General features: G+C 40.6%; 2 protein-coding genes across 5 annotated transcripts in view; one reads left to right on the top strand and one right to left on the bottom strand.

Annotated features, from left to right (window-relative positions):
- LOC143287650 (centrosomal protein of 104 kDa-like) overlaps positions 1–8082 on the bottom strand; it is a 49344-nt gene extending 41262 nt beyond the window's left edge. For 2 of the 3 annotated variants that reach the window (XM_076595794.1, XM_076595796.1), the window contains exons 1-7: positions 8001–8076; positions 6677–6795; positions 6334–6425; positions 4496–4577; positions 3719–3857; positions 1316–1378; positions 435–505 (exon numbers count right to left, since the gene is read on the bottom strand). In XM_076595794.1, coding sequence (XP_076451909.1) covers positions 435–505; positions 1316–1378; positions 3719–3857; positions 4496–4577; positions 6334–6425; positions 6677–6789 — 560 coding nt within the window. In that variant the 5' untranslated portion in view covers positions 6790–6795; positions 8001–8076. Of the gene's footprint in view, positions 1–434; positions 506–1315; positions 1379–3718; positions 3858–4495; positions 4578–6333; positions 6426–6676; positions 6796–8000 lie in introns of all 3 variants that reach the window. The other variant, XM_076595795.1, reaches the window with a different exon arrangement.
- Positions 8083–8280: 198 nt separating this feature from the next.
- LOC143287648 (ventricular zone-expressed PH domain-containing protein homolog 1-like) overlaps positions 8281–25993 on the top strand; it is a 30569-nt gene continuing 12856 nt past the window's right edge. For both annotated transcript variants that reach the window (XM_076595793.1, XM_076595792.1), the window contains exons 1-8: positions 8281–8417; positions 9243–9456; positions 10995–11139; positions 11292–11466; positions 11882–12045; positions 13479–13688; positions 17106–17320; positions 25689–25862. In XM_076595793.1, the coding sequence (XP_076451908.1) occupies positions 9248–9456; positions 10995–11139; positions 11292–11466; positions 11882–12045; positions 13479–13688; positions 17106–17320; positions 25689–25862 (1292 nt within the window). In that variant the 5' untranslated portion in view covers positions 8281–8417; positions 9243–9247. The remainder of the gene's footprint in view (positions 8418–9242; positions 9457–10994; positions 11140–11291; positions 11467–11881; positions 12046–13478; positions 13689–17105; positions 17321–25688; positions 25863–25993) is intronic.

Below are 25993 nucleotides of genomic sequence, written 5' to 3'. Positions count from 1 at the left end.
ACAATGACTAAGTCCATTTTCTTTAAATATTTTTCAGTCATTCGATATTTTAAATTTATGCAAAAAACAGCAACAAAATAACAACAAAGACTCACATTTCCCCCACCCTTAAAAAAAACAACAACAAAAAACCCCTAAAATATGTAAGAATATTATTTTCTTCCAATCAGAAACTCTAAACTGAGTAAAACAATTATTACCATATTATACACTTCTAGTCATAACATCATCATTTTACTACTGGAAACAGTGTCAGTTATTCATTCAACAGGCTGATCTTTGGGATGTAAAACAAAGGTAAGTCAGGTAGTTGGTCAGTATACCACTCCAATATTAACAGAAGAAGTTAAGTAACTCATCAATGACTGGCTGGAACAAACAAAAAACCAATACAAGCCATTGTCTGGGCCTGTGCTAGCAGTCTGGTGACTCACTTGTTGAAAAATCCCTCCAGCGCAGGATCTCTGTCAGCTGTTCTGTTGTCGTTGATATCAATCTGCAGATCCTGGGAGGTAAGCATAAATACATTAAAATATTGTGTACTTGTATGTGTGAGTGTGTGTATGTGAGTGAATGAGTGAGTGAGTAAGTTTGAGAGTGTGTGTGTGTGTGTGTGTGTAAATAAGAGAGAGAGAGAGAGAGAGAGAGAGAGAGAGAGAGAGAGAGAGAGAGAGAGAGAATTAAACTATACCAACCAACAGGAGACAAATACTTGATCAACAGACACATACACAAACATGTACCTGTTCACAGAGATCTGAATAATTAAGGAACAATTTTTCAAAAACGACTCCAAAAGCATACTGATCCATATATTATCATTATAAAGTATGGCACCAATTCCAAAAGTGAAAATGAGAAACACAAATGGGCCAGTTCATCAAAATAGCGTGTGCATCTTACAAAATATAAAGAAGATGACCAGGCCAAATAAATCACCTCTTTATTTCATAGTTCCTTTATCTTTTTAATCCAGAATGGTGAGGATGCACTGATATGATATTACCTAATGTACTGAATATATACACTTAATCCATTTGACTGGATCTGTTCATCCCATTAAACATACATTTCACAGTTATTTTGAACACAAACAAAACTCACGCCATGTAGGTGGAATTCTCGTTTTCGAAATAAAAATGGTAGAAAATAACAAACAAATAAAAAACAAAACAACAAATACACCAACAACAACTCCATCCCCTAAACAACAACCCACTTTACAACAACAAAAAACAGAACCACACAAAACAAAATTGTAAACTATTGTATCTCATTATCAAGGACGGCAAGAAGTGAAATGGAAGAAACTTACTGGATCATTGATATCAGGTTTCTTTATATAATCACCGATCACATTGATGGCCACTATCCCCACCTGGACACATAGCAATCAAACTGCATATTAATCAATGTTCACAGATCAACAAACTGCAAAAAACTGGAAAAAACACACATACAAAAAAAAAGCATGTCTTCCATAAACTCTCATATCATCATACAGTCTTAAAATTCAATACAGAAATCTTCGGATTTGAAAAGGAAATTTTCTTCCTAAAATTACGTTTATCTAACATACTTACCGAGACCCACTAGTGCAGACTCCAGTAGGGGAGTCCGATTCCTGTGTGATTTGAAACCTAACATTGGGAAGCAACCTGGCAAATGAGCTTCAAACCCAGCAAACTCACCATTATCTGCACCTCCCCATGCAAGAAGAAAGGTGTTATACATGCGGCCTCCACAGGCAGACACTGGAAACAACAGCATCCAGCAAATACCTCTACGTCACCATCACAGAGGACCTGTCCTGTGCAAAGTACAATGCAGAGCAGCCCACAACATCTTCAACAACAACAGCAACTGGACACCAGGCTGTGTGACCAGTGTGCTCAACATGTTGCAGTGGCAGCCTCTCACAGAAAGAAGATAACACAACCGCCTCACCATGCTTTACAAAATCAATAACAGCATGGTTGACACTGATATGTCCCTCTCAGTGCTACACCAAAGGGGATGGCCAGACAAGGGGAGCCCAAAGACTGTTCCGGGAACATGCCACCCACCCAGCCTTCTGTAACAGCTTCTTTCCAAGAACCATGCGCCAGTGAAACAACCTGCCATTCAGCTTCATGGATACTCCTCCACTGGAGCTCTCCCAGGCTGGTCTGGGTCAGCGTACTGGCTCAGCTGTTACTTGTCAGCATCACCACATCTACATAGTTTTAACCCTTTAGATCAAGTTTTTTTCTGAGCTATGGGCCACCTACTCAACATACCAAGTTAGTGCAGCAAACTCCACTGCTGGACTACACATGTTTGTCCAAACCCATTCCAAGCCAAGGAAGAAGAAGAGCCCCATATCCATGGATACCAATCACTTACTGTGCTGATGATCTTACTTCATATCTACAGGTTAATTATCTGAAACCTTCCAAACACAGACTTAAACAGAAAATTTCACATCATTAACAAGATATACATGCACACCTGACTTTGGCTGTCTTTTTTATGTAGTTTCTGTACACACTCACACACAAACCCTGATTGAAGAGGTTGTGCTAGTTGATGTGGTTTCTGAACACACACACACCTGATTGGAGAGGTTGTGCTAGTTGATGTGGTTTCCGAACACACACACACCTGATTGGAGAGGTTGTGCTAGTTGATGTGGTTTCTGAACACACACACACACACCTGATTGGAGAGGTTGTGCTAGCTGATGTGGTTTCTGAACACACACACACACCTGACTGGAGAGGTTGTGCTAGTTGATGTGGTTTCCGAACACATACACACCTCATTGAAGAGGTTGTGCTAGTTGATGTGGTTTCCGAACACATACACACCTGATTGAAGAGGTTGTGCTAGTTGATGTGGTTTCCGAACACATACACACCTGACTGAAGAGGTTGTGCTAGTTGGTGTGGTTTCCAAACATACACACACCTGATTGAAGAGGTTGTGCTAGTTGATGTGGTTTCCGAACACATACACACCTGATTGAAGAGGTTGTGCTAGTTGATGTGGTTTCTGAACACACACACACCTGATTGGAGAGGTTGTGCTAGTTGATGTGGTTTCCGAACACATACACACCTGATTGGAGAGGTTGTGCTAGTTGATGTGGTTTCCAAACATACACACACCTGATTGGAGAGGTTGTGCTAGTTGATGTGGTTTCCGAACACATACACACCTGATTGGAGAGGTTGTGCTAGTTGATGTGGTTTCCGAACACACACACACCTGATTGGAGAGGTTGTGCTAGTTGATGTGGTCTTCATACATATACACACATGGTTGTCGAAGTTGTTTGTTATGTGCTTTTTATACTCACACACACTCCTGACTGCAGAGGATGTGTTTGTTTAAGTGTTGTTGTTTTTTTGTACACACACATACATACCTGATTGTAGTGGTTGCGTTTGTTGATCTGGTTTTTGCACAAAAGGAGACACACAACTGATCGTAGAGGCTGTGTTTGTCGATGTAGTTTTTGCACACACACACATCGGATTGTCAAGGTGATTATTGGTGTGGTTTTTGCACACACATATACACACCAGATTGTTGAGGTTGTGTTTACTGATGTGTTTTTTGCACACAAACATACACCTGATTGCAGAGGCTGGGTTTGTTGATGCAGATATTGCACACATACACACCTGATTGTAGAGGCTGTGTTTGTTGATGCAGATATTGCACACATACACACCTGATTGTAGAGGTTGTGTTTGTTGATGTAGTTTTTGTGGATGTTGAGGCGCAGGAAGTAGCCGACCGCATCCACATGGACTGATTTCAGTTCCCGGGCTTTGTAGCCTGTTTTTTCGTTGTCTGACAGCGACACATAGCTGCAACCAAATCATACCATGTCTAAAACGATGGCCATTTTATGTTTTCAGGTCTTACCAGTTTCATGACACTGGTTACTGCAACATGACTGTACTGTTTACACACACAGAAAACACACAACACACACACACACATGAAACACATACACACACATGTATAATCTTTCGTAAAAGCACTGCTGCCAGTACTGTATAAGACTAGAGTGAATGATCAGCAGACCATGCATGACGATTGTAGTTTCTTTTGAAATACATTTATATATTTGTCAACAATTGTTTCCCCCCTTGTATGCTCTTAACTTTACATTGAACTGCAAAGTTGATGGGTTTCTTTAAGCTTTACAATAAATGATATACTTTCTGCTGCTCTCATCCAGCACTTTCGTCAAGATCGTTTCAGGGATAAGAGATCAATTACCTCTACCTGCTGCAATAAGACTTTTCTCCAAAGAAAAGAAAACACAAAGAAGTCTGCGTGTAATGTTAAGGTAAGATGTAAAATGTGTATTTGAATAAGAGAGAGAGAGACAGACAGACAGACAGAGACAGAGACAGAGAGAGAGAGAGAGAGATATGCACAAATATACAGAGTGAGACAGACAGAAAGACAGCAAGATCTTTTCAGATGTCACCATTACCCAAGTCTTGTATATCTTGCATTCTCCAGCACCGAAGGTGTTCCCTCTGGGACGTCACCAACAAAGAACTCAATTCTTGTTGCTGCACAATGAAACAACAGAGGCAAGGCCTTCAAGACTCACTTGTGATACACTTAAAAAAATCCAAGCTTTTTATGTATTGAGTATAATTTCAAATTGTAATGTTTAAGATGAGAAAGATCAGTTTAAAGCAAATTAAGTCCCCTAGCATTAATTACAGAGTAATTTCCCTTCTTTACTATCTGCACCAAAACGTTTGCAAAATAAATAAAAGTTCCTGTTTGAACAAAAAATGATGATAATGACTGCTCTTGTTGTTGGGTCAGAATACCACATCAAAGTGCCAAGTTTAGAGAATACAAAAAATATAAACATAACAGTAAATGCAGTTTGCATATAATTATGTTTCACTTTCTCCCTCTGTTCGCAGTCTTGGTGTAATCCTGGACCAGTCTCTTTCCTTCCAACAGCACATTTCGAATATCTGTAAAGTTGACTATTTGGAACTGCGTAGAATCAGCTCTATCCGCCACTATCTCTCAACCGATGCAACCAAGACACTTGTATGCTCTCTGGTTCTCTCAAGATTGGATTACTGCAACTCTCTTTTGGCCGGCCTTCCCAAATATCTGTTAGACAGACTCCAACGAATTCAGAATAACGCTGCCAGACTCGTTTGCAGAGCTTCTAAATTTGACCATGTTTCTCCTCTCCTTCAGTCTCTCCACTGGTTGCCTGTTTCTGATCGAATAGACTATAAGCTATCCACTGACCTTTTCTGCAGTCAACGGATCTGGCCACAAGTAACTTTCTGAACTCCTCCATATCTATAACCCGTCTCGCCAGCTCCGTTCTTCCTCTGATACTCGACTTCTCAGGATACCTCACGTCAGAAGTAAGACCTTTGGACACAGATCGTTTTCTTTTCAATCGCCAAAGACGTGGAACAAGCTCCCTGATAACCTCCGTCATTCTGTTTCCCTCGCATCGTTTAAATCTCGTCTCAAAACTCACCATTTCCCTCAGCAGTAAGTTCAATTGTGGCAGGTCCACAACTACATGCATGATTATGAATGTGTATTGTGTGTGCGTGTGTTTATGTAAGTTTGTGCCTGCCTATGTGTGCGTATTTGTTAGGGTAGCTGTTAGATACACATGTATGTTAAAATGTATGTATGCAGTGTGTGTGTGTGTGTGTGTGTGCGTGCGTGCGTGTGTGTGTGCGCGTACGTGCGTGCGTGCGTGTGTGTGTGTGTGTGTGGTCACATTTTGGTGTGTGTATGTAACATAGATATAATGTTTTATGTTATCAAAAGCGTTTTTGTAAAGCACCTAGAGCAGATTTCTGGATAGTGTGCTATATAAGTATCCATTATTATTATTATTATTATTAATTATTCTTCATTGTTTTGTTGTTGTTGTTGTTGTTTTTGTTTGTTTTTTGTGCCCATCCCAGAGGTGCAATATTGTTTTAAACAAGATGACTGGAAACAACCGAACACCAGGTTAAAACATAGACTCACTCTGTTTACACAAGTGAGTCAAAAATGTTCAACTCAGGATGCCCAATGCAAGGCAAGGGGAAAATAACAGTAACAGCATCACATCCCAGACACATTCAAACACACAAGTTTAAACAAACACATAGATACTGTCTCTCTCTCTCCTGGTGACTAACATGAACACACACACACACACACAAATACACTGTCCCAATGGAATGACATTTAAAAACAAACTCACTCTTGTCACTACACACTGGTGAATGTATGCACACTCAAACATACTGACACAAATTCATACAATTACAGACTTACGGATCAAGAACTGATGACTGAAGATCTGAATTTTTCTGAGTCTGGATCGGGCTTCCATCTTCACTACGATGTCTTGGGGGTAGAGACAAAACCTGCAAGTCAACATACAACATTTATGATGGGGATGTTCATTCGTTCATTCATTTAATATCCATGTGACAGGACACAGATGTCAACACACAAAACACTTATGCATGTACGTACACATGTGTGTGTGCATGCACACACGCGTGTGCATTTGTGTTTGTGCTTACATGTAGATGTATGTGCATGTGTGTCCATACAAATGTTTGCAATACACATGTGGGTGAACAGCTGTGTCAACATAATGTGCAGTTCTTACCTGGAGGACTGCCATCCTTGGGCCAGAGGTCCATGATGATTGAGGTCTCCAGCCTTGTGGACGTCGTCCTCGCCCGATGCATGAACTACATGGAACTCAAGCTTGTGTGGCATTCTGCTCTGCAGGACACACACACACACACACACACACACGCACACACGCACAAACACTGGTGATTGTTTTTAACCAAACAAAAGTTCAGAATATGACACACACACACACACACACTGCTGGTGGTTTTAACCAAACAAAAGTTCAGAATATCAGATAACGGCAAATCAAATATATAAGAAACTTTACGAGAGGAAAATGTAAAAATGACAGAAAAAAATGAACTCTGGCACTGACAATACACAAAGAACATACCAACAAACAGTTGTAAACAGAAACAGAATGAAATCAGTGGGTTTTATTCAATATCAACAACATGACCCTTTCAGCACATAAGTTTTATCATCATCTCTTGCATTTTATTATCACCTCTTGCATAAACATGTGTGCTTACAAGTGTGTACTTATTTCTGGGAAAGAGTAGGCAGGAAATGAGGTGATGAGCAGGAAGTAAGTATATATATGACGGGATGGAGAAAGGTATAAAACTTATTAAAGAAAGCAGGCGGAAGGTTTCTGTTAAAATCATTTGATGTTTTGATTAATTCTAACAGAACTAAAACTTGAATCTCTTTCAGGCTAGTTCTCCAGCTATGTAGTGTGTGTGTGTGTGTGTGTGTGTGTGTGTGTGTGTGTGTGTGTGTGTGTGTGTCCCACCCCCAACAAGGAAAATCAGCAAATGTAAACATTTGAACAAATTCAGTCTGGAACAGTGTCTAACCATTCGCTGGAAACAACTCAGAGAAAGAAATAACTGAATGTCTAGGTCTAAATTAAAACCAGACCACATATAACATTCTTTCAAATGTCTCACAGTCAAGGTACTGATAATCAAAGCCCCTGCTAGTCATGCACTAGCAAGTTTTTGATAAGGTAACTGCTATGCACTGGTTTCCATATAATGAATGCCAACTAACTGCAGATAATTATATAAACTTAAATGACACGTTTAACACAATTCGAACACACACACCCCCATCATCAACCCACCCATCTACACACACCGGCTATCATCTGAGTTCTAGTTCTGGTGTCAGAACTATACAACTCGAATGTGTCATCGGCAGACCGAACATGCCATAACAAATAGTTTGAATTGAAATTATGTTCGAACGCCTGACTGACAACAGAAGAAGCAATGTCGGTGTTGGAAAACATCACCAAAATAAGACGTTATGTCATACAGACGTGTTGTACAATAGTTTACTCATACCTAGCCCTGATTTTCCCGCATTCCTCTACTTGGCAACCACTGGCTGTCAAAAATTTGTGTACATTGGAGTGGGACGTCTGAAATCACGCGAGAACGAGATTGTGAAAGAATTCCGATTCCGATTTTATTTCCACGTAAAATGTGGGCAAAAATATCAACTATGTTATAGAATCTATCTTTCGATTGTTTTGCTTTAGACTTGACTTCTTAATCTGTAAATCGAAGAATTTTGCACTGGCTTTGTCATTTTGCTAAGAAAAGACAACTCAAATTCAAGTGGCATAACTCTTGTCAACAGTGCGGAGAAGACGAGCAAGAATGTTTTACATGGTGACCTGACAACATTTGATTAATAAGAGTCAGTCTGCCTCCCGCTGACCACAGGAGTTCTTTACCAAACGTACTTTTGGATCTGTCGTAAGACGAATTGTTGACATCTTAATCTTGTCATTTTACGAATCATCTTAGGAGCAGTTTTTGTACTACATTTTGGACAGCAAAGGAAGAACAATAATTAAGAAGTTGGTTGCACTGGCCGACCTAACAGTTTATTTTGTGATAATAATAGTAATATTGAAGAGGGATGGAGGGGGCGATATGGATCTATCGATCAGGTGTGCCTGTCACTGATGTTTCATACATTAAATGAATGATTCATTCATGATGTCAACACACACACACACACACACACACACACACACACACATATGAAGCCTGGATTCTCACTACATATCAGATTTGAACGTCAGAGCCAACTGTCAGTCTGCTGCAGACAAATGCCAGATGTTCGTGAATGCATGGCAAAATCCACATTTCCTTCCCTCCACTTCCCTTTGTTATGACTGTCAGAGTGACTGTCCACACCTTGCTGTAAACCTGACTCATTATGTCTTCAGGGGAAAAGTTGTGGACATTGCCAAATTTATAAAAGAAAAATATTGAAAGCTTGCAACTGTTTGGTATGTGAGAGAGAGAGAGAGAGAGAGTGAGTATGTGTGTGAGTGTGTGTGTGTGTGTGTGTACCACTGTGAATGTGTGTTTGTCATAATTGTGTTTATTCTGTGTCTTTACATTAATTTTGTGTTTCTGTGTCGGTATGTTTAATATTAGATATTGTGCAAAATAAGGACAGAGAACATCAACTTTGAGAAGAGAAAGGATTTTAAGACACAAACGGCAGAAATAATTCATGACAACAAAAGTAGCAATACATTTAAAAAAAAAAATGTCTCTCTTCTGCAGACAAGATGCACACATTATTTGAAGAAGTGCTGAGGGGGCGGGACCTGTCCAAAGCTGGCATGCTATTCTCCTTGGAGGACAAGGACATTGAGGAAGACCTGTCAGACGTTGTCCAAGGCATCCACAGCATTGCAGACAGTGAAGAGTACGAGATCAGTGACAATGATCAAAGTGTTGTGGAGATATGCATCACTCGAGTTAGTACTGCTATCCGGTAAGTGACCAACTGATCATTTGGTACATGCATTTTTTGTTTTGTTTTTGCAATTCTATTCCCCTACTTAACTCTTTAGCTGCCATAGGCGACTTCAGTTGACTAGACAATGCACTGCCATAGGTGACTTTAATTGACATCAAGGGGTCATGTTAAACAGACCATGTTTCACATTGTAACAAAGCATGACAGCTGTAGCCGGTTTCCCACACAATAGAACAATGACTAATCTTCGCTCCCTCAACTGTTCAGAAGTGAAAACGTCCATTGTTTTGTTTTCACATAAGCCGACACCTGTGACTGAGAGCTTTCAGTTTAAAATATTTAGTGTTGTGGGTGTTCTTCACACAGAAACTGGGCGGTGAAAGAGTTAAACAAAAAGCTAATATCATACTTAGTCTGTTGCTGTCAGTGTCAATCATGCTGACTATGAACTTCCCTGAAAATCTTTCAACTGTTGTAACCAGCTTAGATTAAGGACTAAAGGAGTGAAAGCAAACATTTAGCTATGTTAAAAGAAAGGATCTGATTTTGATGAAAAGTCTATTAAAAAAAAAAAAAAAAAAAAAGGGAGAGAGAGAAAAAAAGAGTGAATCCGAAGTGTGAGAACAACTCTACAAGGTGCTCACCTTTTCTCTGGGTCTCCCACAAAGCAGATTTTAAACTGTTCACCACATTATACTCTTCAGTAGATCAGTTAAAAAATTTTTTTCTTGTATTTGACAGGGTCAGGAAATGTTGTACTGTATTTTCTGGTGACATTTTCAATATCACCAGTTTTAAAGATTCACACTACATATTTTAGATTCACAGCTTTCACACTGTATCACTCTGTACATTATGAAATAAATTGGTCTTGATGTGGTAGAAAGATCATAACCCTGTGTTCATTTCACAGTAGTTGTATTACAACTGCAGTAATAGTAATAATACAGTAATAGTAATACGAAGTGGTAATACTTTATTTTGTAATTGTATTTGTATTTCTTTTATCACAACATATTTCTCTGTGTGAAATTCGGGCTGCTCTCCCCAGGGAGAGCGCGTCGCTATAGTACAGCGCCACCCTTTTTTCTTTTTTTTTTTCTTTTTTTTCCTGCGTGCAGTCTTATTTGTTTTTCCTATCGAAGTGGATTTTTCTACAGAATTTTGCCAGGAACAACCCTTTTGTTGCCGTGGGTTCTTTTGTGTGCGCTGAGTGCATGCTGCACATGGGACCTCGGTTTATCGTCTCATCCAGATGAATCTGAATTGTGGGCACATAAAATCTATGTGGAAAGTATATATAGTCTTCTGGGAAAATGATCGCGGAATTAAAGTTGTGATGAGTGGGAAAATGTGTATGCATGCATGTGTGTGCATGCATATTCACACACTTGCTGGAAGTAGAATTTTAAAAGATATTTTATTGAATAAAACTTTATATTTTCCTGACTGGGGAAATATGTATGTGTATGCCTCTGTGTGTGTGCGTGTGAAAGCAGACATGAAAATACTTGTATTTGTAAACATGTTATTTTATGTTTGTTACATTCCAGAGAGACAGGGAGTATAGAGAAGCACAGCAAAGCCTTGGTAGAACTGCTTGCCATGTGCCGCAATCACCGACTGGCGCAGGCCAACAAAGATGAAGATCCCCCACATGCCAAAATTGCCTCTGACATCATGAGCTGCTTATTTATGGTCAGTTTGTGTTGAAAACTGTTGTTCCAATTTTGTCATTAGGGGTGTGTGTGTGTGTGTGTGTGTGTGAGGGAGAGAGAGAGAGATAGAGAGTGTGTGCATCCAAACTATTTCCTTGTTTCTGTACTTGTATTCAAAATGTTTGTTGACAGTATTACAACAAGTCCAGTGTCATGGAAATGGCCATTCCTGCTGCTGTCAAACTCCTGGATTGCGACAATCGTGACTTATGTCGCAGCGTTTCCAGTTATCTTTCCTTGGCTGCCATTGACAACGTGAACTTGTTGGCGGAGCATACAAAAATCATAGTCTCCAGTGTGCTCGGTGGTAAGAAGGATTGTTCTTTTTAATTTTATGTTAGAAAAGATTTCTCTACTGTGAGGTTAGTTTACAGATAATTGGATTGAAATTAGGTTTGGGGAATGCTTATTACAATGGAGCAATTCAACCCATTTTTTATGTGAATGCTTGGGTGTTTGTGCGTGTGACTGTGTGTGTTTGTATGTGCATGTGCTTGTGTGTCTGTGTCAGTGTGTGTGTGTGTGTGTGTGTTTTGGGGTTGGTTTTTTTTTTTAACTTTTTCTTTCCCTTGCATCAAACTTAATTTTCACAGTTTGTCTTTATGCACTGAAGTAGCAAGTCAGCGTCATTCTAAATTTTAGAGTCGTTTATTGCACATACTGAAATCAATGTTGACTGCTTGGCAGTACAGACCTCACCCATCAACAATGTTGTTGTGCAGGTAACTACATGCTTGGTCAGGTGTTGCCCCAGGTGTATCTGCAGAACCCTGCTCCTGTTCATCAGCACCTGGGGGAGTTGGTGAGGGTGGTGGAGAGGTGTGAGAACAACGACCGTGTCTACTTCCTGCAGCTCATGGGGGCCGTGGCCAAGAAGGAGCCCAAGGTACAGTCAGTGGTCACATCAGTCACACAGCTAAAAAAATAACCTGTTTTACAGACTATCAGGTGAAACTAATTCCCTCAACTCTGAGTCATTGCGCCTTATAATTCAGTGTGCCAAAAACAACATCGTAAATCCCCATCATCATCCTAATTCATTATTAATATAGGGAAAAAGAAAAATGTCCCAAAGTGTGTGGCCTTTCATGCCCTGCTCTTATGGTGATCTCAGTTTCGATTCCCTTCCACTTCTGTGATGGGGTGAGTCCTGTCAAAGTTTTTGACATCAGCAGATTCATGAGTAGCCATCATTTGAGGGCCATCATGGCGGTCTCACTCTGGAGGGGACGCTCACTCAGGTTGGCTCCGCGACTAAGCGATTATTGTCATCAGTAGGGGGCTTAGTAGGTGGTGTCCTGTGTATGTTAAATCAGTACAGGCTCTGCTGAACACTAGCAGATTGACTCAGCTGTGTGGCCTCTGGTGACCAAACCTCAATAGTTCCCTGTTGACTGCTGACTCTGGGACTGCGACAAATGAACCCAGGTGTGGCTGCATATGGGGGACTCCGGAGGAGTGCTGCGTTATGCCACTGAAATAGTACAGATGATGATAGTGTAAAAAAATTTTTTTTTAAATTCACCTAATGATGGCTAAAATCTGTTGAAACGCTGTTGTGAATCAGAATTGTATTGTGGTCAGCCTCTGAACCTGGAAGTATGATCTTTGTGGAGATGTAAACAAATAAAACCTTCCTATTGTGCTTTCAGTTTCACACAAACAACACACTCAGGGAGCAGGGAACAGGACAGATTAAAAATAAAATTTTTTTTTTTTAAAAAGAAGATTGCAGAGCAAGCAGACAAATGGGCAGATGACGCAATAACGTGAAGATAATTCTAATGATGGTTTCAGTGCCTTGGCTGAAGATGCAAGTATGGCTGCAATGGCAACAGTGATCAAACCGTCAATGCTCAGTTTCTTGTTTATCAGTTTGATTTAGACCTTATAATATGCTGCGCCTGATATGTGTCCATAGCATTCATTGTGTGGGAACTCTTTTATCAATCAAACATTCTTGCTGTCTGATGAAAATTTCCATCATGAAATTATGTAATGTGGTTTCTTTTTTGCTTTTCTTATGGGGTCAGTCTGTCTGTCTGTCCACCAGTCTGTACTGTGTAGCTGTCTCCACCTGACCCATGGCACCATTTGCCCATCTGTACACTTTTTTTTTTTTTTTTTTTTTGCCTATCCATATGTTTGGTTGTTTTGTATGTTAGATGGTCAGCAGTCTTGTCAGAGGTGTCAAAGTGTGCAAACTGATCCATATACACGACAGCACTTCTGCTGTTAAAAAAAAAAAAAAGAATAAAAAAGTGTAATAGTAAAAAAAAAGATAAAAAAATTTAAGGAAAAGAATGCTTGATTATCCAGTTGCTGGAGGAGCACATAGGGACACTGTGCAAGTACCTCAGCACCCCTCTGCTCTCCCCCATTCTGCTCACGACCTTTGTTGACCTGGCCGTGACCTCCCCGACCTGCCTGCTGCCGCACCGTGCGGCCATCACCGGAGCGGTCAAACAGCAGCCAGCCCTCATCTGTCAGGTGGCTCAGATCATGGGGGCACTGGGCACAGTGGACGAGGTCAGTGAGAGCTCTCTGGTTTCGGGTCCATCATCACCACATCATTATCATGCTGTATCATTATTGGCCCACTGTCATCATTACGCATGTATAGCTCTTAGGGTTCCAGTGCATCATTTCCACATCATCATCATGTTCGTATCATCGTTGTTATCATTGTACATATAGCTCTCAGGGTTCGGATTCATCATTACCTCATCATCTCCTCTCCTTCAGTCTCTCCACTGGTTGCCTGTTTCTGATCAAATAGACTATAAGCTATCCACTCTGACCTTTTCCGCAGTCAACGGATCTGGCCACAAGTATCTTTCTGAACTCCTCCATATCTATACCCAATCTCGCCAGCTCCGTTCTTCCTCTGATACTCGACTTCTCAGGATACCTCACATCAGAAGTAAGACCTATGGACACAGATCATTTTCTTTTCAATCGCCAAAGACATGGAACAAGCTCCCTGATAACCTCCATCATTCAGATTCCCTCGCATCTTTTAAATCTTGTCTCAAAACTCACCTTTTCCCTCAGCAGTAAGTTAAATTGTGGTAGGTCCACTTCCTTTGTGTTAGCTGTGCTTGACTATGTGTGTATACATATGTATGTTTACATAACTACATGCATGTATACGAATGTGCATTGTGTGTGTGTGTGTGCACACGCATGTAAGTTTGTGCCTGCCTGTGTATGTTGTGCCTGCGTGTGTTGAGGGTAGCTGTTAGATACACATGCATGATAAAATGTATGTATGCAGTGTGTGTGTGTGTGTGTGTGTGGTCACATTTTGGTGTGTGTATGTAACATTGATGTAATGTGTTATGTTAACAAAAACATTTTTGTAAAGCACCTAAGAGCAGATTTCTGGATAGTGTGCTATATAAGTATCCATTATTATTATTATTATTATTATTATTATTATTATTATTATTATCATCATCATACTGTATCATAATTATCCTTCTGTCATCATAACATACATAGCTCTCAGAGTACAGGTCCATCATCACCACATCATCGTCATACTGTATCATCATTGTCCCACTGTCATCATTACACATACAACTTTCAGGGTTTGGGTACATCATTACCACATCATCATCATACTGTATCATCATTGTCCCACTGTCATCATTACACTTATAGCTCTCAGGGTTCAGGTCCATCATTACCACATCATCATTATCATACCGTGTCATCATTGCCCCACTGTCATCATTACACATAGAACTCTCAGGGTTCAGGTACATCATTACAACATCATCATCATTATATTGTATCATCATTGTCCCACTGTCATCATTACATACCATACCTTATCATTACACACAATACTGTTATCATTAAACATTAGTCATACTGTCATCATCACACACCAGTCGTTACACACCAGTCATACTTTCATCATCACACACCAGTCATACTTTCATCATCACACACCAGTCATACTGTCATCACACACCAGTCATACTGTCATCGTTACACACCAGTCATACTGTCATTGTTACACACCAGTCATATTGTCATCATCACACATCAGTCATACTGTCAACGTTACACACCAGTCATATTGTCATCGTTACACACCAGTCATACTGTCATCGTTACACACCAGTCTTATTGTCATCATCACACACCAGTCATACTTTCATCATTACACACCAGTCATATTGTCATCACACCAGTCATATTGTCATCACACCATACTGCCATCATTACACACCAGTCATATTGTCATCACACCGTACTGTCATCATTGCACACCATACTGTCATTACACACCAGTCGTACTGCCATCATTACACACCAGTCATACTGCCATCATTGCACACCAGTCATATTGTCATCATTACGCACCATGCTGTCATCAGTACATTCTAGTCCTACTGTCACCGTAACACACCTGTCATCATTACACACCAGTCATACTGCCATCATTGCACACCAGACATACTGTCATCATTACACACCATGCTGTCATCAGTACATTCCAGTCCTACTGTCACCGTAACACACCTGTCATCATTACACACCAGTCATACTGCCATCATTGCACACCAGACATACTGTCATCATTACACACCATGCTGTCATCAGTACATTCCAGTCCTACTGTCACCGTAACACACCTGTCATCATTACACACCAGTCATGCTGTCATCATGACAAACCTGTCATTCTATTATCTTTGCACACCTGTCATACTGTATCGTTATACACCAGTCATACTGTCACCATTACACACCATACTGCCGTCATTACACACCATACTGCCATCATTACACACCAGCCATTGTCATCATGACACACCTGTCATTCTGTTATCTTTACGCATATCATACTGAATGATTACACACCGGTCATACTGTCATGACACACCTGTCATTCTGTTATCTTTACACACATCATACTGAATGATTACACGCCGGTCATACTGTCATGACACACCTGTCATTCTGTTATTTTTACACACTTCATACTGAATGATTACACACCGGTCATACTGTCATGACACACCTGTCATTCTGTTATCTTTACACACGTCATACTGAATGATTACACACCGGTCATACTGTCATGACACACCTGCCATTCTGTTATCTTTACACACGTCATACTGAATGATTACACACCGGTCATACTGTCATGACACACCTGCCATTCTGTTATCTTTACACACGTCATACTGAATGATTACACACCGGTCATACTGTCATGACACACCTGTCATTCTGTTATCTTTACACACGTCATACTGAATGATTACACACCGGTCATACTGTCATGACACACCTGTCATTCTGTTATCTTTACACACGTCATACTGAATGATTACACACCGTTCATACTGTCATGACACACCTGTCATTCTGTTATCTTTACACACGTCATACTGAATGATTACACACCGGTCATACTGTCATGACACACCTGTCATTCTGTTATCTTTACACACGTCATACTGAATGATTACACGCCGGTCATACTGTCATGACACACCTGTCATTCTGTTATCTTTACACACATACTGAATGATTACACGCCGGTCATACTGTCATGACACACCTGTCATTCTGTTATCTTTACACACATACTGAATGATTACACACCGGTCATACTACATCATCATGCACCAGTCATGCTGTCAGTCTTGTGTTGGTTTTCATTTTCTCTACATGAGTGTATAATTGCTTTAATGCACTGGCATGTTCAGTTTAATGCATGATTCCATAACTGTTTACCCATTTGCCGGGTGTGTTTTCTTACAGCATAGATACTATTCCACTTCCTCCGCCCCTTCAACGTTGCCACAGGAGGAAGGAGAGAAGTCGATGGAGACCCTGGTGGCCCACCTGTCGGATGCGGACCCCACGGTATATTGCCCAAGGTGCAAATTAGTACTAACACAATACAGTGTTGCCACAGGAGGAAGGAGAGAAGTCGATGGAGACCCTGGTGGCCCACCTGTCGGACACGGACCCCACCTTGCTCCCCGTGGTGCTGCAGGAGGTGAGGGGGCTGGCCTTGGCCCACCACCACCTCCTCCCCCCCGCCATGCCCCACGTCCAGCCCCTGGCCAACAGCGGGTCCAGCGCTGTGCGTCTCCTGGTGCAGCAGATCAAGGAGGACCACAAGAAATAGTGAGTGTGGGGAGGGTGTGGGGGGTTGTGGGGGTGGCGGGGGGGATGTGGGGGTGTGGGTGTTGGGGTCAGGGGTGGTTTTTTTTTTGGAGGGGTGTGGGTGAGTGATTGGGTGTGTGGCGTGTGGGGAGCAAGCGTGGGTGTGTGTGTGTGTGTGTGTAAGTGTTTGTGTGTGTGTGTTAGTGTGTGTGTGTGTGTGTGTGTGTGTGTGTAGTATAAATTTGTGTTTGGGAGGATGGGGTGTGGAAGAATGTGTGTTTGTGTATCACTATGAATTGAAAGAAAGGTAGTTGTGCATTTGTGTACATAGTTATATATGCAGGTGCATGTTGTGCATATCCCATACTCTAGTATTTTCTTCCCCTCCGATAGACCTTGAGTGGTGATCTGGAAGTTAGCCATTCAGATGAGATGATAAACTGATGTCTGATGTGCGGCATGCTCTTAGCGCACACATAAGAACCCACAGCAACAAAAGGGTTGTCCCTGACAAAATTCTGTAGAAAATCCACTTTGATAGGAATAAATAAAACAACGAACCCCCCCACCCCACCCCACCCCCACCTCCCCCCGCTCCTCCCTACCTGTGGGCAGAAAAAAGAAGAAAGAACAAAGGGTGGCACTGCACTGTAGTGATATGCTCTTCTTGGGGAGAGCAGCCCAAATTTCACACAGATAAATCTGTTGTGACAAAATGTAATGCAGTGCAGTACAATGCAATGCAATGTGATGCAGTACAGTACAGTACAGTACAGTACAATAACAATACAATGCAATACAATGCAATGCAATGCAATGTGATGCAGTACAGCTCAGTACAAATAAATACAATGCAATTCATTACAATATAATGCAACACAGTACAGTGCAATACAATACTACGATACAGAGCAATAATTATACAATGCAGTGCAATGCAATGCAATACAATACAATACAATACAATACAATACAATACAATTTACATGCATGTGTCTGTTGTGCATATGTGTACTTAGTTACATGCAGGTGTGCTGTTTACCTGATAGCTGACTGGTGGTAGCAGTAGCAGACACAGTCATGTACATAACGCAGTTTTACTGGGGTGGAAAAATGGCATGTCTGTTCATTGATCTGTGATGCTTGATATTTGAGAACAGTTTTCTGACTGTAATGAATGCATGTGACACAGCAGCATGATAGTCATGTATGTGTATGTTTATTTTGCAGCGTATGCATTGTAATGTATCAGCATGACTGTGATGTTACCATGTGCAAAATTTGTATGTTGTATAAAGCTTATTAAACATAAAAAAAATATTGCACATTAGATAACATCTTACCTTGTACAGTATATATGCCTGTGGTGAATCATTGTGACCAGATGCATGTACTTCACTGGGAAGTGTGTTCAGTCCAACGCTGGCATGTCATTGACTTGTTAGTTACTGGGTGTGTATCCAAGGAAGGGAGGTGGCAGAAAGGGTGAGACGCTTATCTGCCAGTACTGTGAGGGTCTGGGTTCATATCCCGGTCTCGCACTTCCTCCCAAGTTTGACACCCATGTGCAGCATGCACTAGGCACACTGAAAAAGAACCCATGGCAACATTAAGTGTTGTCCTCTGGCAAGATTCTGTACAAGAAATCCACTCTGATAGTTGCACAAATGTATCGATAATCATGCACTCAAGGCCTGACAGGTGTGTTGGGTTACGCTGCTGGTCAGGCATCTGCTGAGCTGATGTGGAGTTGTGTATGTGGATTTGTCTGAATGCATTGATGCCTCCTTGACAAACTGGTGTGTCACCTTCTGCAGCAGTGAAGCGGAGAATCATCAGTGTGACGATGATGAAAAAACCAAGCGACCTGGAAAAAGGGGGTGCTTCTGTTCTTAGTATTTGTTCTGTTCTGTTCTGTGTGCACTGACATCCAACATCTCTCTGGTCTCTGCGCTTCTTTTGGGTCGTTGAATAATTATCTCTTACCCCTTGACTGTTACACCTCTCTCTCTCTGTGCAAGGCTTTTGCCTGTACTAACCACTGTCTCTTTTGTTCTAACCACTGTCTCTTTTGTTTAGTGGTGTTGGTCATGGAACACCTGGATTTTTAAGTTTGTACCAGAAGATTTTATCGTGGACTTGTGCTGTGATGATACTCAACACCAGTTGTATGTTCAACGTGTTTGTGTTATTGTCAGTATTATGTAGATGTTTTGCCTGAATTTAGACTTTCTCCTTAGAACTTTTGGGCACTTGTTCTTCCATCCGTTCCTGTCTTAGTGTTCATCAGATGAGTGTGTAAAGGTTTTTCATGCTGTGCATATATGATGCATGTGGAGTTGCCGGTTGTTGCAAATTGTTGAATATTTTATACCTCAGAGGATGACTTATTATCAAAAAATGGTTTTTGAAAAAGAGAGTTAAAGTTGTTATTACAAAACAATTTGAAAAAAAAAATCTTGATGGCAATAATTTTTTATCATTTGTGTATGATGCTGTCTGTGAACAAGATACCTTATGATAATGGACATAATTTAATTGGTTTTGTTTCATCTTATTTTTGGTTTGTTTGTTTGCTCTCATTTTCAGTTTTTCTGCATGTAATGTTTTGTTGTTGTTTTTTTCCGAGGAGACTTTGTCTCAGTATGCCCTTATGTTTGTAAAAAATTGTGTTATTTTAGTGGTGAGTCTTGTCTTGTTGTGGGTTGTGGAGGGATTGTAGTGACATTGTGGTGACAGTGCTTGTGTGTGTCTGTGTTTGTCTGTTCTATTGTTTAACGTCTATCCGCATTTGTGATATTAGACGAAAATCCATCACTTTCCTCATCCTACCCTTGCCTTAAAACACCACTACTTTCCCTGTTACTCCTCTCCTCAATTGTCATAAAAAGAAAATATAAAAAACCTCCAAATAAAACAAACTAACTTGGTCAACCAGTGAATTTACAACAAAGAGCCAATCTCCTAATTAAACTCTTTAACTATTTCAAACACAAGGTGATTGTTCTATAAAACATTTCCAAAGAAAGCAGATGGAACTGCCATAATCTGTATATTAATTAAACTGGTGAGCCTTCTGCAACTGTAACTGGACTTCTTTTTTTTTAAGAGAAATTATACGATCAGTTTTGCGTGAGCTATGCTTAGCATTTTCTCCGACAGGGTCAGACTCGTGTGTCTGCTTATTGACGTGGTTCCAGCAAGTGTTTTTCCAATATAGATTAACCTTCTTGTACTTAATATGGAATACAAATTTTCATAGCATTGTAAATATTCATTGAGCCTGTTTTTGCACAGTGATCCACCCGCTCATTTCCTAAAATCCCTTCATGAAAAGGGATCCATCAAAAATTAATTTTTGTACCACGGATGGTCAAAAAATGAATCACATGACAATTTCTGTTATGTGTTCTCCTCTTGCCTTCAGATTAAAAGATTTTAATGTTTGTAATACAGATTTAGAGTCAACACAAAATGATGCTTGAAATATGGTAATGGGAAGATAGATGAAATGATTTAATTCCACTGATATAGCCAAAAGATCTGCCATGAATATAGAAAAAATGTGACAGTACTTGTCTACTTTTTATGATGGAATGTTGGCCCTGCCTGGTTATTAAGGTGATATGGATAATTTTCTTGAATGTGAGATTTAACAAAAGCAGAGAGCAGGGCCTTAAGTCTGGGTAATTAATGTCTCCTATTTAGGTATTGTGTATGATAACCAAGGGGCAGTTTGACATGGGTTCACTCCTGATGTTTTAAATATGCCAGAGGTATAAGTACCTATAGTTGTGAGGGAGTGAATAGGCTGTGAAATGCAAGGTTTGATTTTAAACTGATCTTGGTAGCATTTGAAATTTGAACTCTTGTACTTCTCAGGATATACTTTGATGATGCAAGTTAATCGTGTGTGTGTGTGTGTGTGTGTGTGAAAGAGAGAGAGAGAGAGTGTGTGTGTGTGTGTGTGCCTGTGTGTGCTTGTGTTTGTGAGTGTATAATGTGTCTGCTTGTGCATGTGCTAATGTGAGTGCAAGTATGCTAGTGTGCATGCACATGTTTGTGTACATGCATGAGCACATATATGTATGCATACATCTGTGTGTTGCTGTGCAGTGCAGATTGATTGTGTAAAAAAAAAAAAAAGTAAGGAAAATAGACACAAAAATAGTGTTATGCCTTGACAGCAGCTGTGATGTTGTTTTTATTACAGCAGATGTGTTAACTTTGGATGTCGTTTATTATAGACAGTTACCTTCTGTATCCAAGGTTCAGGAAAATATATCATTTCTGAATTGCCAGAGTCTCAGTGTGTTTTGTTTTTTCTGATCTGTTAGCAGTACCTATGCAGGTGAACCTCGAACAGTGTCCTGTTATCTCTCTTTGAAAGAGCATTCTGTTGTTTAGGTTTTCTTTTTATTGCCTTCACATATAATTTATGCTTATGCGGCCTACTCTTCCTCATTTTACTTCACCTCTGTGTGTGTGTGTGTTTGTGTCTGTGTGTGTGTGCGTTTGTGTGTGTGTGTGCGTTTGTGTGTGTGTGTGCATGTCTGTGTGTTTCTGTGAGAAAACAGTTATTTGGTTAAACTTAAGTCAAGAAAGCTTGAAGTTGTACGACAGTTTGTAGTGTTGTGACAATTTTTGACTCACTTGTGTAAACAAAGTGAGTCTATGTTTTAACCCGGTGTTCGGTTGTCTGTGTGTGTGTGTGTGTGTCTGTGTGTCCGTGGTAAACTTTAACATTGACATTTTCTCTGCAAGTACTTTGTCAGTTGACACCAAATTAGGCATAAAAATAGGAAAAATTCAGTTCTTTCCAGTCATTTTTTTCTATGAAATGAACACAACTAGGAACATGTTAATGTATTTCATGAGTTGTTGGGGCAGGCTGGCTTTCATGACTTTGTTCTGAGTCTTCATTCATCATCAATATCTTCAGCTTCTCTCTCTCTCTCTCTCTCTCTCTCTCTCTCTCTCTCTCTCTCTCTCTTTGTTTTTTTGGTTTTTTTTGTTGTTTTGTTTTGTTTTGTTTTTTGTACATGTTCAACTGATACTTTGACACTGGGAAGACAAAGAAACAGATGGATGTTACAAAGTTTGAAATTTTTACTAATTCAATTATAAATAAAGGGATGAGACACAAGATACAGAGAGGAAGAGATCGAGAATGAAGGTGGATGGGGATGGGGAAATGAATAATTTATTATACAAATACTTTATTCCAAAGCCAGCTCATTGGGCAAAAATTAAGTATGATGAAAAAAAAAAAGAGAGACCCAGCCACCACCACCACCCCTCTCAGCCACCCTCGGCACCCCCCCCCCCCCCCCCCCCCAACAACAACAACAACAACAAAAAGAAGGAAAAGAAACATCAGCAAATCACAAATTCAAAACATCTTGCAGTAACCGCTTTCTTCTTTGATAACCCCCGGTTTGGCTGCAGATACCTGTTTGCAGTGGTTTCGAGTTTCACCTGTGTATGGTATTCTTGATGTGTCTTTTGTTTTTTGTTCCGTGCCATAACAAGTGTACTCTCATGGATGATTTGGCTGATTGTTTTATTATTATGTGAATACATCACTCTGCCTTGAAACACTGGACTTACAGGTACCGTTGTAACATGTAATGCAACGACCTCCACCACTACTAGTATGACTAGTTTCACCACAAACTACCATTATTTATTGTTTTCTTTATTTCTAACTACCAGTAGTGTTAGTATTATTATGTGACAACTTACTATATTGTCAAAAGAATACAAACGCTTGTTCTTCTTGATGTATTGTCACTCATTCACACAGTGATTCGAAACCTTGATATCCACACACACACACAGGTAAGACGCTTGTATGAATAGTACTTCGGCATCTCTGTATGTCTGTATCTCCATCACATGTCACACATGATGTGTATGCACAGACATGAATGAATACATACACGCAAACACATGAGGGATGGAGCTTTGTGTGCAGCCTGCAGCAATACTTGTCTCATCTTGTTTACATGTTTTTTTTCATGTGGATCATGGTAGTTAATTTCCTTTTCCTTTTCTGAAGACAGTGAATGATTCTGATTCTGATTCTGAAACACATGTGCACAAGCACACATTTTCATGTATGCAAGCATTTACATAGTTGCCAAATGCAAATATGCAGCACATTGACACACTGACACAAACACATACATACATACATGCATCCATCCATCCATCCATGCATACATGGATGCAGACAGACAGACATATATACATACCTATATACATACCTAAATACCACATACATTCTGAAGTGTATGCACACGCAACCACACACACACACACACACACACACACGGACATGCACACACACGTATACACAAGCACACATAAACATGCATCTGCCCACTCATTTGTACTCATGTGGATGTGCATCCAAAGATGTATGTGTTTGCGTGTACAAATGTGCAAGTTTGTATATTTGCATGCATATGTAAGTACATGCAGGCAGAGAGAGATAGTGGGATGAGTGAGCGTGTATAAATTATTTAATTTTTTAGTTTATCTGTTTGTCTGTATGTAATGAGAGAGTGATTTTTGAGAGAGAGAGAGAGAGAGAGTAAAATGCAAAGAGTGAGAGAGCACTGTTAAGGAAATGAAGGTTATGTTCTTCATTATGTTCGGTCTACCCTCACAGTTATAAAGAGAAGAAAAAGAAGTAACCATGTCTTCTGCAGAGAATTGAAGAACAAGAAAGGCAAAAAAATGGGCAAAAGATTTCTTTCAGTAAATGTACAGAGTATTATTCAAACTGCCTCTGTTGAAGAGAGAGAACAGCAAGAGAGGAAGACGGAGGTATATAGACAGAGAATGAATGAACGAACGTTTTCTTGCAGGCAAACCACACGCATAACTGCATCGGGAAATAGGAAGTGCTGCCTATAGCATTTTATTGACATGCACTTGGATATTACTACTCATCCAAGACAGGATACAGAGAGAGAGAGCGATACAGAGAGGAAGCTTTGCAGATCTGTTGTATTACTCTTTGTCAGAAGAATTTTTTTTTTCTGTGTGAAATCCGGGCTGCTCTACCCAGGCAGAGCGAGCCACCCTTACTTTTTTGTTCTTTTCGTTCTGCCTGCAAGTGTATGGGGTTGTTTTTTTTCTATCAAAGTACAGTTTTCTCCAGAATTTTGCCATTGACAACCCTTTTGTTGCTGTAGGTATTTGTGTGGTGTTTCATCATGTGCGCTTCGGTTCTCTCACTTCCTAGGCAGACACATCACCACGAGGCCACTTCTTTTTCTGAGGTGTGTGACTGCAGTCTGTTCCAGTTTCTTCAGAGAGGCGTCACTGTGTTTGGACAAATAATCATTCGCTACACCACATCAGCTATGCAGATGTCTAACAGCAGCATAACCCTAATGAGGCCAAGATCAGTTTCAGTTTCAGTTTCAGTAGCTCAAGGAGGCGTCACTGCGTTCAGACAAATCCATATACGCTACACCACATCTGCCAAGCAGATGCCTGACCAGCAGCGTAACCCAATGCGCTTAGTCAGGCCTTGAGAAAAAAAAAAGAAAAAAAAAGGTGAATAAATAATAGATAAGCTTACATAAATAAATAAATATATAAATAATAATTATGATATATAAAAAAAAGGTAGTAGTAATGATAATAATAATAATAAAGAGGCCAAGAGTGAGTGTATATATATCTGTGTGCCAGTCAGTGTGGATTTCTTCTAAAAAAAATTTAGCCAGAGGTTGACAGATGTTGTCATGGGTTCTTTTTCAGTGCGCCAAATGTGTGCCGCACACAGGACCTCGGTTTATTCTCTCGTCTGAATGATTAGACCGCTCAGTTTCATTTTCCAGTCAAACTTGAGGAGAAAAGGGGGAGACCAGGAATCGAACCCAGACTCTCATGGACACTGTATTGGGAGATAGGCATTTCAGCCATTCTGCCACCTCCCTCCTCAAACAAAGAAGCCAAATAATGCCCTCTTCTTCTTCATCGTTCATGGGCTGCAACTTCCACATTCACTCATATGTACACGAGTGGGCTTTTACGTGTATGACCTTTTTTACCCCGCCATGTAGGCAACCATTCTCTGTTTTCGGGGGTGTTCTTGTTTCCGTAACCCACCGAACACTGACATAGATTACAGGCTCTTTAATGAGCATTTTTGATCTTCTGCGTGCGTTTTCACATGAAGGGGATTCATGCACAAGCAGGTCTGCACATAATTATGCGGACCTGGGAGATCAGAAAAATCTCCACCCTTTACCCACCAGGAGCCGTTACCGAGATTCGAACCCTGGACCCTCAGATTGAAAGTCCAACGCTTTAACCTCTCGGCTAGTATGCCTGTCGCCCCCTCTTCAATCATGCTGTTTGTGTGCAGTGTGGGAGAGAAGGAGGTGCGCTCTGTGTCCAGCCAGACGGAGGGAACGGTGACCATCATCACCGTCGGCAACCCTCCCAACGCCACCCACCCCAGCGGCACCATCTCCATCAAACACACCCTGCTGCCCCCTAGTGGCGCCGACAGTCAGCAGAGTCTTGGGAAAGCGTCGAGGTGAGACTGAGAGATGGGGAGAGAGAGAGAATAGGGATTTTGTTGGCAGGCAACGGTAGTGTTGCACTGGTTGCCTGTGTTTGTGTGGGAGTTTTCCTTCACAGTGTAATTAATCTTTATTTATTATGATT

This window comes from Babylonia areolata, chromosome 11 (genome assembly GCF_041734735.1).
Source record: "Babylonia areolata isolate BAREFJ2019XMU chromosome 11, ASM4173473v1, whole genome shotgun sequence".
Classification (NCBI taxonomy): Eukaryota; Metazoa; Mollusca; class Gastropoda; order Neogastropoda; family Buccinidae; genus Babylonia; species Babylonia areolata.
Note: the sequence above shows the minus strand (reverse complement) of the source record. Positions and strands in the feature narration are given on the sequence as shown.